The sequence below is a fragment of the Danio aesculapii genome, chromosome 16 (assembly GCF_903798145.1).
Source record: "Danio aesculapii chromosome 16, fDanAes4.1, whole genome shotgun sequence".
In the NCBI taxonomy this organism is placed as follows: domain Eukaryota; kingdom Metazoa; phylum Chordata; class Actinopteri; order Cypriniformes; family Danionidae; genus Danio; species Danio aesculapii.
The window spans coordinates 1,769,146-1,784,024 of record NC_079450.1 but is presented as its reverse complement, the minus strand read 5'-3'; the positions used below and the strand labels follow the sequence as shown (position 1 = coordinate 1,784,024).

Here is a 14,879-nt window from a genome sequence, read left to right as displayed (position 1 = left end):
AATAGTTTTTGAGTCAATGTTTATATTAAATAACAAAAATAATTTTGCTGTAATGGTTTAGTTAACAATAAATAGTCCAGTCACTGCTATTCTTTTTTTCAAGGATGCATTACTAATCATTAAGGATGCGTTACAAAGCATTTCTATCTCTCTATTCATTGGGGAATCCTGAAAAATGCAATGCATCAGTTTGCACAAAACTATGAAGCAGCACAACTGTTTCCACAATATTCATAAATGTTTATTGATCATCAAATGATCACATTAATCGGATAATCACATTAATCTGAACACTAAGCACTGGAGTAATGATGCTAAAATCAGCTTTACTTAACGCATATAAATTACACTTTACCATATATCCACATAATATGATATATCAACATACATTTTGTATTGTAACACTATTTAATAATTTTACAGTATTTCAGCAATTTATAAAGTGCAGATGAGACTTCTTTAAAAAACATCATCACATCTTACTCACCTCATGTGCTCCTGTTATTAATATAAATACCCTGGTGCTTCTCAAAGCTCATAAATGGCTGCAATATAAACCGTATTCCTGTCCTCTAACTAATGAAGAGCTCATTTTTACTTCCTTATTAAATTAGAGCCACTCTCTGCTGTGCATAAATCATCTCTCAGCACACAGACGCTCCTGTGCTGAAGCGGCAGATATTCTGCGTTCATCTGCATGGATTATTGACCTTTTACAGCATTACATCTCTTATAATTGGAGCCGAAGAAACTGAATCTCCGCACAATCAGAGATGAAGACGCTGGACCTCCTGAAAGATTGAAAATATCCAGGCATTCCTCTTATCAGACTTTAAATTATTAAATGTTTGTTTTATTTAACAACAATGTTTTATTTTCGAACATTATCACACAGGTTAAGACAACACTTATCCAGCATATGCAGCGAATGCCCTTCCAGCTGCAACCCAGTACTGGGAAACATCCATGCACGCTCATTCACTCATATGCTAGGGCCAATTTAGTTAATCAATTGACTTATATCGCATGTGTTGTAGCACCCGGAGGAAACCCACGCCAACACTGGGAGAACATGCAAAATCCACACAGAAACGCCAACTGACCCAGTGCTAACCACAGAGCCACCATGCTGCCCAAACTAAATAATATATATATTTTAGTGCATCAATGAACTCTAAAATAACTCCATTCAAATAAATAAAGATGATAAATAAACAAACAAATACATATTAATGCATACAACAGTTTAATGAAAAATAAAAAAGAATAATATATATATATATATATATATACACATTTATAAATTATAACAATGCATATATGAACTGAAAAATAACTCTATGCAGAAAAACTAGCAAGCAGATAATTTATTTAGCAAATACATAAATATGAACAAAATAGATAAATAAAGATGCATAAAAACAATGATAACCATTTTATAACAATAATTTGACAATAACTATTTCAAACCTTGTCATACAGGCTAAAACAAATGTTTTTTGCTGAAAAATAATTTTTATACATCATAATAATGTGGAAATGTGTGTATATATATATATATATGAACTCAAAAACCACCCAATGCAATAAATAAATAAATAAATGCAAATAAAATAAGTAAATTTAAAATAAGTAAATAATGTGTCAAACATTGTCATACAGGCTAAGACTGGAGTTTTTTTTTATAATACTAGATTTATGAGGTAAAATATAACTCAATACAAATAAATAAATACAAAATAATAAATAAGTAAATAAAGAGTCAGCAATAATTATTTTCAAACATTGTCATATAGGTTACAACAGCAGTTTTTTTAATTATGTATTTTATTATTTTTATTATGTATCAACAGCTCAAATCAAATCACTTTTATTGTCACATCATCAGCAGTGGTGAGTGAAAAGCTTAGGTGCTGACTCCAGAAAGGGCAAAATACAACAGCATACTCCCAAAAAACAGGACAACGTAAAATTGGCAGTGTTGACAGCGATATGTGCATTGAATAGGTGTACACATAATTGTAGGCAATATTGTTTTAAAGTGTAGTGCATGCTACATATTGATGGTGTGCAATAAATAAATAAAGAAATAAGTAGATAGAGATGGCAATAAATACTTTTCAAACATTGTCATACAAGCTAAAACAAACGTTTTTTTGACTAACGAATATTTTTTTTATAAATCATAATAATGTATACATGAACTCAAAAACAACTTGATGCAATATAAATAAATAAATAAATACAAGTGAAATAAGTAAATAAAGATACAGCAATAAATATGTTGAAACATTGTCATACAGGTTAAGGCAACTTTTTATTAAACAATGATATTTAAAAAAATATATAATTATTGTTATATGAACTCAAATAAAACTCAATCCAAGTAAATAAATACAAAGTATTAAATAAGTAAATAAAAGTACAGAAATAACTATTTTCAAACATGGTCATACAGGCTGCAAAGGCAGTTTTTTTAATTTGCTGAATAATACTTTTTATAAATCATCATAATGTACAGTTAAAGTCAGAATTCAGTCAGAAAGGAAATGTTCACAGTATGTCTGATAATATTTGTTCTTCTGGAGAAAGTCTTGTTTGTTTTAATTCAGCTAGACTAAAAGCAGCTTTTAATTGTTTTAAAAGCATTTTAAGGTCAATATTATTAGCCCCTTTAAGCTATATTTGTTTTGGATTGTCTCCAGAATAAACAAAAACTTATACAATAACTTGCCTAATTACCCTAACTTTACCCTAATTAACCCAGTTAAGCCTTTAAATGTCACTTTAAGCTGAATACTAGTGTCTTGAAGAATATCTAGTCTAATATTATTTACTGTCATCATGACAAAGAGAAAATAAATCAGTTATTAGAGATGAGTTATTAAACTATTATGATTAGAAATGTGCTGAAGAAATCTGCTCTCTGTAAAAATTGGGGGGAAAAAAATAAACTGGGGGGCTAATAATTCAGGGTTCTGATTATTCTGACCTCAACTGTATATATGAACTCAAAACAACTTGATGCAAAATAACTAAATAAAATGAATACAAATAAAATAAGTTCAATTAAAATTAGTGAATAAAGGTACAGCAATAACAATTTTCATACATTGTCAGACAGGCTAAATAATAATTTTATAAATCATAATGCACGTATGATCTCAAAAACAACTCAATGCAAAAAAAGAAAATCAAATAGAAATCAAATATATAAACAAGTAAATTAAACTCCTGCAATAAAAACACTTCAGGACTTTCAGCATTTTTTGCAGTAATATGCAAATACACGTTTACCTTCCAGCAAACAGAGAATTAGCAACCATCTTTCATGCTCAGGGACACAATTATTAAACGTCTGAATGTCAGTTTAATGCAGAAAAGAAAATTCAATATACATTAAAGCAGGGATGTCAAACTCCATTCCTGGAGGGCTGCGGCCCTGCACAGTTTAGTTCCAGCCCTGCTTCAACACAATTACCTGTAGGTTTCAAACAAGACAGAGACTTAATTAGTTTGATCAGGTGTGTTTAATTAGGGTTGTGCATGACTGCGGCCCTCCAGGAATTGAGTTTGACATCCCTGCATTAAAGTCATGTTGCATCAGACATGCGTGACTGTATCTGACAGACTGCAAGCAGCACGTCAGAAATGCACGTTTGTTGTGTTTCCTTTTGGCTTTTGTTTCTCAAATCAAATGGGCTCTCTCTTAACTCTCTCAAATTAAATAGTGCAAAAGCTGAGGTTTTGCTTGTTGGTACCAAATCAACACTCTCCAAAACTGACAGCTTTTCTCTTTCTATTGATGACCGTTCCATTTATCCCTCTAAACAGGTCAAGAGTCTGGGAGTCATCCTTGATAGCACCTTATCTTTTGATTCTCACATCAATAACATCAGCCGGTCTGCTTGCCTCCACCTATGTAGCATTAACCGACTCCGCCCTTCTCTTACCCCTCACGCCACTGCTGTTCTTGTCCATTGCCTTGTCACGTCTCGTTTAGATTGCTGCAACTCGCTTCTCTTTAGTCTTACTGATAAATCCCTCTGTTAGCTTCAGTTGATCCAGAACTCAGCTGCCGTATCATGACCAGAACCCCTTCTTCTCATCACACCCCCCCTGACCCGCAGCAGCTTCACTGGTTACCAGTTCATCTTCAAATTGATTTTAACGTTTTGCTGTTAACATTCAAAGCCATCCACAATCTCGCTCCTCCATATTTGTCTGACCTCTCTCATATTGATGCTCCCTCTTGCACCCTGAGATCTTCTTCCTTCATCCACTTGCCTGTTCCCTCTGCTTGCCTGTCGTTTATAAGCTCCCCGGCTTTGGACTTCACTACCTCCTGTCATCAGAAACACTGACTCCCTTACATTATTTAAAACAAGACTCAACTTACTTCTTTAATATGGCTTTTAATACTTAATTGTGTCAGCACTAGTGTTGTGTATACTTTTATATTATTTTTCTTGTTTTATTTCTCTTGTTTTATTATACGGTGCCCTTGAGTTGCCAGTAAGGCACCTTTTTAAATAAAATGTATTATTTTTATTATTATTTCTCACAGGCTCCCGTGAAGCGAAAGTTTGAGTTCAGTAAAGAGCGTTTGGAAGCTTCCGGTCCGCCAGCTAAAAAGCCCAGTTCATCTGCATCTGCTGAATCCACACGGAAAGCTAAAGCAAGATCCAGCACGGGCACCAGTCCCAGCAGCAGCGGTACAAATTAAATATGATTACATTATTATATTCATTTTTTTATATATACAGTTGAAGTCACAATTATTCGCCCTCCTCTAAATTTGTTTTTCAAATATTTCCCAAATGATGTTGAACAGATTCAGGAATTTTTCACAGTATTTCCTATAATATTTTTTCTTCTGGAGAAAGTCTTATTTGTTTGATTTCGGCTAGAATAAAAGCAGTTTTTAATCGTTTTAAACCATTAAAAGTCAATATTATTAGCCCCCTTAAGGAATATTAGTTTTGGATTGTCTCCAGATCAGACCACTGTTATACAATGACTTGTCTAGTTACCATAACTTTACCCTAATTAACCTAATTAACCCAATTAATTGTTTAAATTGCACTTTAAGCTAAACTCTCTAAATTAAATCAGTTTTTCCTGAAGAAAGCTAAATATTCTGCCAATGGGGTTAGTAGATTAAATGTAATTCAACCTGAAAACAAGATTATTTACTTCCCCACTGGCAGATTATTTAGCTTGTTTTCATGAAAAATCTTTATTACTTTATTATTTATGAAAGTAAAACATTTTTTCTTGTCTGAAATGCTTCTTGTTTTATCGATTTTTAAATATTTGTATTAGAAACAAGACAATAACTCTAAGAAAATAATCAATAACACTTTAAAGCAGCGGTCACCAATCTGGAGGGCCGGTGTCCCTGCAGGGTTTAGCTCCAACTTGCCTCAACACACCTGCCTGGATGTTTCAAGTATAACTAGTAAGACTTTGATTAGCTTGTTCAGGTGTGTTTGATTAGGGTTGGAGCTAAAATCTGCAGGACACCGTCCCTCCAGGAACAAGTTTGGTGACCCCTGCTTTAACTAATGGACTATTATTTAATGTTAGTTAATCAATTTACTAACATAAACAAACAATTCCTAATACATTTATTACTGTATTCAACCCTATTCGTTAATGTTTAAGTTAAATAATGTTAGTTCATGTTAACTTATGGTGTATTAACGTTTAATTAATGTTAAGAAGCACAACTTTTGGATTTTAATAATGCATTAGTTAATGTTGAACTGTGACTAATAAATGTTTTACAAGGTTATTCATAGGGTTAATGTTACTAAATACTTTACCGAACATTAACCAGTGGATCATTAATCTAAACTGTCACAAAATTTTTTTTTGCAGTGTACAATTGAAGTCAGAACTATCAACCCCCCATATATATTTCGACCCCAATTTATGTTTTAACAGAGAGCAGATTATTTCAACACATTTCTAATCATAATAGTGTTAATAACTCATCTCTAATAACTGATTTCTTTTATCTTTGTCATGATCACAGTAAATAATATTAGACTAGATATTCTTCAAGACACTTCTATACCGCTTAAAGTGACACATTTAAAGGCTTAACTAGGGTAATTAGGGTAAAGTTAGGGTAATTAGGCAAGTCATTGTATAACAGTGTTTTTTTCTGGAGACAATCCAAAACTAATATTGCTGAAAGGGGCTAATAATATTGACCTTAAAATGCTTTAAAACAATTAAAAACTGCTTTTATTCTAGCCGAAATAAAACAAATAAGACTTTCTCCAGAAGAAAAAATATTAGAGGAAATACTGTGAAAATTTCCTGAATCTGTTCAACATCATTTGGAAAATACTTGAAAAAGAAAAAAAATGAATTTTGACGTCTGCACATCAGCATGAGTACATTTTTGGAGAACCATCTTAACACTGTTTCCATTGTAAAAGCATTGCTCTTGCATATTTTGCTTCAGCTTCTCCAGCACAGAAATCATCAGATAAGCGAGAGAGTCCTAAAACTAAGCCAGAGTCCAAACCTAAATCCAAACCCAAACCCAAGTCTTCAGAGTCTGTGCCGTTCAACCGGATCCTGGAGGGAGTGGTGTTTGTGCTGAGCGGCTTTCAGAACCCTTTCCGTGCGGATCTGCGGGATAAAGCGCTGGCTCTAGGTGCTCGATACCGGCCAGACTGGACTCCCGACGCCACACACCTCATGTAAGAGATCTGCCTGAGCTGCCATTTAGTCAAGCTTTGCTTTATGGTCTCCTTTCACAAGACTCTTATGACACGAGAGGAGTGTTTCTATAGGTGATTTGTCATGCCCACTCAGAAAATGAACTATTTTCATAGAGATTCATTCATTTTTCTTTAGCTTAGTCCCTTTATTCATCAGGGGTCACCACAGTGGAATGAACCACCAACTATTCCAGCATGTTTTACATAGCAGATGCCCTTCCAGCCGCAACTCATTACTAGGAAACACCCATTCACACTCATATTCACACTCATACACTATGACCAATTTAGTTCATCAATTCACCTATAGTGCATGTGTTTGGACTGTGAGGGAAACCGGAGCATTCTGAGGAAACCCACGCCAACATGGGGAGAGCATGCAAACTCCACACAGAGACACCAACTGGCCCAGCCGGAACTCGAGCTAGCGACCTTCTTGCTGTGAGGCCACAGTGCTAACCACTGAGCCACCGTGCCACCCTTTTGTATAAATATTGAGTGATGCTATTAGTTTGCTACCAAGGAATGATGTGCAAAAGAAAACCCCGGCCCTACTCAATATTCAGTTTCAGTTGAAAGTTCATCAACATGCTGAAATTAAAGTCTCTTAATGAACTTAATGGGTCATGCAGGATTTAAAAAGCATGAGAACAACTCAAATATCCCTGTTTGTCTTCATCATTGTTCTGTAATAAACATAGCATGTGAAGGTTTCAGCCTGTGAAAATCACTCTGAGAGATTGTGTTTGTGTTTCTCCTCAGCTGTGCATTTGCAAATACACCCAAGTACAGTCAGGTGAAGGCGGCTGGAGGAATCATCGTCAGGAAGGAGTGGGTGATGGACTGCCATAAGAACAAGCAGAAGATCTCCTGCAAACGGTGAGAGCAGCTCTTTCTCAGGGTGTCCGCGGGGTCTTAAGAAGTATTAAAAGTTGATCAATAGATTTAGATAGATTTAAGGTATTAAAAAGTCTGAAATGCCATTTTTATTGGTATTACAGTTTAATGGATTTTGATTATGAAATGTGTACTAAAGTTTGCCTGGATTTAATCTGCAAATATCAGGATGCTGTGTAGTTTTATGAAATGGATCAAATCCTGTTAGATTTGACGTCACGCTGCTTTGTTTACTGCAATAATCATGGCAACACTAGCTATGTTTCCATCCACCTATTTTTATGCGCATTTTACATACGCGCATAAAAAACGGTTGATGGAAACGCCATGATGCGCATACATTTTGAAATTGCGCATAAACTTAACTGAGTAGGATAAACTTTTTATTTGATAAGAAAAGATGCGCATAAACTACGATGGAAACACATTTACTGCACAGATTTCAGTATAAGCATTAAAAAAGGTCATGTGATTGTGTTGTAAGAGATCATGTGATGATGAAAATGTGCATAAATGGACAAACCAAATTCAGAATCAGAAAGAGCTTTATTGCCAGGTATGTTCACACATACGAGGAATTTGTTTTGGTGACAGAGCTTCTACAGTGCAGCAGGATTACAGAGACAGGACAAAACACAGATAATAAATATATTAAAAAAAATACAAGCAAGTAGTGAGTGCAAATATACAGATTGACAAGTGTGTGTACATGTTTATTACTATTTACAACGTTATATGTGCAGCTGTTATGTGCAAATTGGCATGTAAAGTGTGTTGTTAAATAAGTGTATATGTGTATAAAAGTGTATAGCAGTAGTGATGTTGGTTCCACAATTATTATCATCAAGTGTTCATGAGATGGATTGCCTGAGGGAAGAAACTGTTTCTGTGTCGGGCTGTTCTGGTGCGCAGTGCTCTGTAGCGTCCACCAGAAGGTAACAGTTCAAAGAGGCAGTGTGCTGGGTGTGAGGGGTCCAGAGTGATTTTGGCAGCCCTCCTGCTCGCTCTGGATAAGTACAGTTCTTGGGGAGTAGAAACCAGCAGGCTGAGCACACTGTAAACCATCTGAACTGTTGTTTTGGTCATTCTAAAACACCTTACCGTTTAAGTATTAGTGTTATTATATTATTAATGATATAAACCTTCAAACGCCACCGCGCGTTCACTGTGTGTCAGGATTGCCTTCTGAGGCGCAAGTCATTTATAAGATGAAGAAAAGATTGACGCAGCTTTTCCTACCACAGTAAATTCAGTTTTTACTCTTGATATTTGGTGCCAGTTAATCAGGAAGTGACCATTTTATTCGCTTTGACTCATTGGATGGAAACACTGCTTTATTCGCTTTTCTGAATTTTTATCACAAGTCTGAATTAAGACACAGATGTCCTGTCTATATGCGATAATCCAGTTTTGCGCATAAAGTTCATTCCCATTTTTGGATGGAAACATAGCTACTGTTATTCCTGCTGTCCAATTGTCGCCCCCTGCTGGATTATTATTTTTATTTAGTATATGAACAATGTTTTAGTTAAGGATTAATTTCTTACAGTCAGTATTCAGTGAAACTGCGTTAAAATGTCTTCAATATATTAAAATGTATTGAAAGAGTCTTAAAAGGTATTGCATTTCACTCTCTGATTCCTGTACATACCCGGTTTCTGTTTCCCCATGGCCAATACTGAAGCCAAAATTGATCTTCAGTAGCTGTTTCCCTATCCCAAGATGCAAATGAACCCCTTTCACCAGACTGTTATGACGTGTTTAATAGTCATCAGCATCTTAAATATTTACATATGAACATTTATGAACATTTATATGTATTTATATATGTATTATATCGTCTTTGCATCAAGGTGAGGTGTGTAATGCTGTGTGTATGAGTGCAGGACAGTAAATCTGACATTATTCTCTCTTCTGGCTGCCGCTATCAGTCTCACACTATTGTTTTCTCTTTTTGATAGTCTTGATAACACCATCCTGGAGTTTTTCTGTCATTATTTTATCAAATATGATTATAAAACAATGATTCGTTGTCCTCTCATATTCACTGCTCTCTAAATTGACCAACTATGACCACTTCTGCTTCTGAGAAACATGCAAATGTGGAAATGCTCCATTAGATTTAAGTGCAAAATTGGAATATGCCATAAAGTTGAGTTGAGTTTAACTTATTGTCATTTTGCTATATGTGTGGACATACAGTGGAACAAAATATTGTCTCTCACAGGACCACTGTGCTACATAAATAGAGATAATCATAAGTGTAAACACAACACTGGACGCAAGAACTATTTTAAACCTATACATACTAACATATACTTCAAATACTTAACTATACACATATCCTAAGACATCCATTCATTCATTTTCTTTTCAGCTTAATCCCTTTATTCATCAGGGGTCGCCACAGTGGAATGAACCGCCAACTTATCCATAATGGCCAATTTAGTTTATTCAATTCACCTATAGCGCATGTGTTTGGACTGTGGGGCAGCTGGGAATCGGCGACCTTCTTGCTGTGAGGCCATAGTGCTAACCGCTGAGCCACCGTGTCGCCCCTAACCTAACACAGAATATACACATACTTTTACACAACAATATTGTGCAAATGAGGTATTTAAGCTTGAAAAAGCAAGTAGTGCAATGTTATTTGTGGAACATTCACAGGTAAACATTGCTTTCCTTATTGAGTGCTTGCTTATAAGATGGAGTAAAGTAAAACATTAGTGATTAAAGCAGTGTTTCTGTCCAATGAGTGAAAGAGAACGGAATCACTTTCTGATGAGCTGACGGCAAATATCAGATAGAAAACTGTAGTTTAGTGCGGTAGGGGAAGCCACTGTGGTGTTTTTCCTTATCTAATACATTTATTGCGCCTCAGAAGATGAAACGCAGTGAACACGGTGGCTTCTGGAGGCTTGAGACGCACTTTGGGAGCGCAGACAGATGCTCAAGACAGTTCTGAAGGGAATAATAATTGAAGAATAATAATACCGAAGCACTGTGATGAAGGACTGACGGAGGGCTGAGGCCTTTTACAATCAGCACAACAACATTTCAGATCTGCAACAATGGAAACCTGCAAACCCACATTAAAGACCCTCAAATACACATTTATATACATCAGACTGATGAAGTGCATGCGCAAACTTTATTTATTACTAAATGTGTTTACGTCATAGTTATAGTTGGCAATTCCATTTATATTCTAAAATGTGCATTAATATATATAATTTATTTATTTTAGCTGTAAATGTTGTTACATTATAGAGATTTCACAGTAAAATTAACGTAAAATTAAGTTGAAAAAGGAAAATATGAAAATAAATCTAATTCTATATTAATAAATGCTGCAATAGTAGGTAAACGGCTGCTTCAGACATTTTTGAATGTAGTTATAATTGTAACGTGGGCTGAATGTACAGAGCACAGCTGGTTTTTCTGACAGTTTGCAGAAATGAATACAATAAAACTGAATTACAGCCATATACTGCAGGATCCTCAGGGACGGAGACTACAATACAACACAGATCGATCTGTGCCTGCTCTAATATAAGAAAGGTATTGAGTTGAGATTTGCCCACAACTCATGCAGATGCTGCACTGATTTTACAGATGCTCATAAATAAATGGTTAAATACGAGCATAAAAAATATATTAATAATAAATTTAAACCTATGTGCATATTAGTAATTCTAATGGTGTTAACCACAATATTTTGCTAAATATATTATGAATATATGTACATACATAATCAATATCCCTACCATAGATATATATTGTCTATGTTGTTATTTTTTAGCTAGATATCCTAAAGATATTTACCTAATTTTGTTATTGTGCTGAGAACGATGATATTAAAAATAATATTTATCAGCCAATATTGATATGGCCGCCGATATATTATGCATCCATACTATAGATATATAGATAGATGTTGTTTGTTGTTGTTTTCTAGCTATATTTCCTAAAGATATCAACCTATTTTTGTGATTGAAACAATAACGATAATATTAAAAATTGCATTTATCGGCCAGTATTGTTATGGCCCCCGATATATTGTGCATCCCTACTATAGATGTATAGATAAATGTTGTTTATGTTGTTGTTGTTGTTGTTGTTGTTATCTAGCTATATTTCCCCAAGATATTCGCCTAATTTTGTTATTGTACCTGCTAACTATATTATTAAAAATAGTATTTTTTGGCCGATATCGATATGGCCCCCGATATATTGTGCATCCCTACTATAGATGTATAGATAGATAGATGTTGTATGTATTTGTTGTTTTCTAGCTATATTTCCTGAAGATATCTACCCTAATTATGTTATTGTACAGATAACTGTAATATTAAAAATAGAATTTATCAGCTGATATTGATATGGCGTCTGATATATCATGCTTTTCTACTATAGATGTATATATAGATGTTTGTTGTCATTTTCTAGCTATATTTCCTGTAGATATCGACCTAATTTTGTAATTGTACCAATAACAATATTATTAAAATGGATTTATCGGCCGATATCGATATGGCCGCCGATATTTTGTGCATCACTTCCTTAGATGTATAGATAACGTTTTTATGTTGTTGTTTTCTAGCTATATTTCCTAAATATATTGAATTTTGTTATTGTACCGATAACTGTAATATTATAAATAGAATTTATTGACCGATATCAATATGGCAGCTGATATATCATGCGTTCCTACTACAGATATATAGATAGATTTTGTTTATGTTGTTGTTTTCTAGCTAGATTTCCTAAAGATATCACCCTAATTTTGTTATTGTACCGATAACAGTATTATGAAATAGATTTTATCAGCCGATATCGATATAGCCGCCGATATATTGTGCATCCCTACTATAGATATAAAGACAGATGTTATTGTTTTCTTGCTATATTTCCTATCTGCAGTGATATTGATATGGCGTCTGATATATCATGCTTTCCTACTATGGATGTATATATAGATGTTTGTTGTTGTTTTCTAGCTATATTTCCTGTAGATATCGACCCAATTTTGTAATTGTACTGATAACAATAATATTAAAAATAGGATTTATTGGCCGATATCAATATGGCTGCCGATATATTGTGCATCCCTACCTTAGATGTATAGATGGATGTTGTTTATGTTATTGTTTTCTAGCTTTATTTGCTAAATATATTGAATTTTGTTATTGTACCGATAACTATAATATTAAAAATAGAATTTATTGACCGATATCAATTTGGCTGCCGATATATTATGTATCCCTACCTTAGACGTATAGATAGATGTTGTTTATGTTGTTGTTTTCTAGCTATATTTCCTGTATATATCGACCTAATTTTGTAATTGTACTGATAACAGTAATATGAAATAGATTTTATCTGCCGATATCGATATACCCTCCGATATATTGTGCATCCCTACTGTAGATGTATAGACAGATGTTGTTTTCTTGCTATATTTCCTATCTGCAGTGATCATGATAACAGATCTGCTTGATAAAAGGCCTGCGTTAGTTCAGTGTTCATCTGTGGTCTGGTTTGCGCGGGTTTGTTGCTGTGGATTTGTTGTGTTCTTCTGGATCTCCATTGTGTTTGCTTCGAGTGCCACCTCAGATTATGTATTCTGTATTTAAAAGCTCCATCTGCTATGGGTAATTAAAGCAGACCCTTCCTTTGAAGATAAGGAGGGTGAATCTGTCCATGCACGTGTGTGTCTCACTACACACACACACACACTCACACGCTAATCGATTCTGTTGTGTATCCTGATGGGAACATGATGTGAAGTTTCCTTTCTAGCTTATTTATTTGCTATTTTTTTTTAAATATGGCTGTGGACACTTATAATAATTGTAATTCATGCTTAGGCTGGATGTTAATGTAAGGATTGGGGGGGTAACAGACAGATTGGATTTGGAGTTTATATAAATTTGGGTTACATCAGCATAAAAATGGTATCCCAGTTCATATTTGCTGATGATTTGCCCCAGTGGAAGCATATAAATGCTAAAAAGTATGGGACCCAAGACCAACCCCTGAGGGACACCATAGCAGACCTGTCCGATTTCAGATTACTTCAGATTTCAGATTATGACCACTAATTGAAAACGATCCAAACAAATAAGATGTAAACCAGTTAAGTACAGTGACCGTGATACCAAGCCATTTCTCCAGCGTATTTAACAATATAGAGTGACATACTGTCAGGGGTGATTTTACTGATTTTGGGGCCCTAAGCAATTCCAGCCATGGGGCCCAAAAGTTCTAAAATGCACCTTTTATACTTTTAAAAATTATTATTAATGTTATGTAACAATAATATATATATATATATATATATATATATATATATATATATATATATATATATATATATATATATATATATATATATATATATTTATATATATATATATATATATATATATATATATATATATATATATATATATAAAATAATTTTTAATGTTATGTAACATGTAACAGTTTTTTTTCTTTTATAATTCAATCTCCTTTTCTACTTTTTTAAAATTTTATTTATTTTTTTTTTTAAGAGCAATGCTTTTTTTATTCTTTTTTTTAGGGGTTTACATCATTTATTTGCATAGGACAGTGAAGGTTACAGACAGGAAAGTATTGGGAGCAGAGAAAAGGGAAGGGTCGGCAAAGGACCTCGAGCCGGGAATCGAACTCGGGTCGCCGTGAGCATCATGGTGCTATATGTCGGCGCACTTAACCACTAGGCTATTGGCGTCGACCTTTTCTACTTTTATATTAATGCAAAATAATAATAACATGTAAAGCTTCTTATAAAACATTTCAAACTATTTTTCTTAAAATGAATTCACAACAAAAAATAATAAATGAACTATTTCATTTTTAAAACTAAATCTTTACTGATTTGACTGCTGATGGACTGGTCCATGATTGAAGGTGGGGGACAAATTTGCGCAGCTAATTACGTTCAAATTAAAAAAATTTAGACCCTCACCGTACAAAATATGATAGAAAACAAGGTTATATAATTCTAGGTATCGTTTATACGTTTAGGTATTTATTTGGAGGCCCTTAGATTTCCTGGGGCCGGCCCTTAGATTTAAGTGGCGGCTTCCCTTGCTTATTGGTTAAATCCGCCCTTGCACACTGTCAAATGCTGCAGTGAGATCTATTAAGAACATGATGTACCAAGTAGACCAAGACCAAGAAGAAGCTCCAGAGACAAGCAGGTCATTCATGACA

General features: G+C 34.2%; 1 protein-coding gene across 3 annotated transcripts in view; it reads left to right on the top strand.

Annotated features, from left to right (window-relative positions):
* xrcc1 (X-ray repair complementing defective repair in Chinese hamster cells 1) overlaps positions 1–14,879 on the top strand; it is a 46,254-nt gene that overhangs the window by 14,510 nt on the left and 16,865 nt on the right. For all 3 annotated transcript variants that reach the window (XR_008839153.1, XM_056475674.1, XM_056475676.1), the window contains exons 9-11: positions 4,568–4,715; positions 6,479–6,719; positions 7,503–7,619. Coding sequence is in view for 2 of the 3 variants with exons in the window: in XM_056475674.1 (XP_056331649.1) it covers positions 4,568–4,715; positions 6,479–6,719; positions 7,503–7,619 (506 nt within the window). In the remaining variant the exon portion in view is untranslated. The remainder of the gene's footprint in view (positions 1–4,567; positions 4,716–6,478; positions 6,720–7,502; positions 7,620–14,879) is intronic.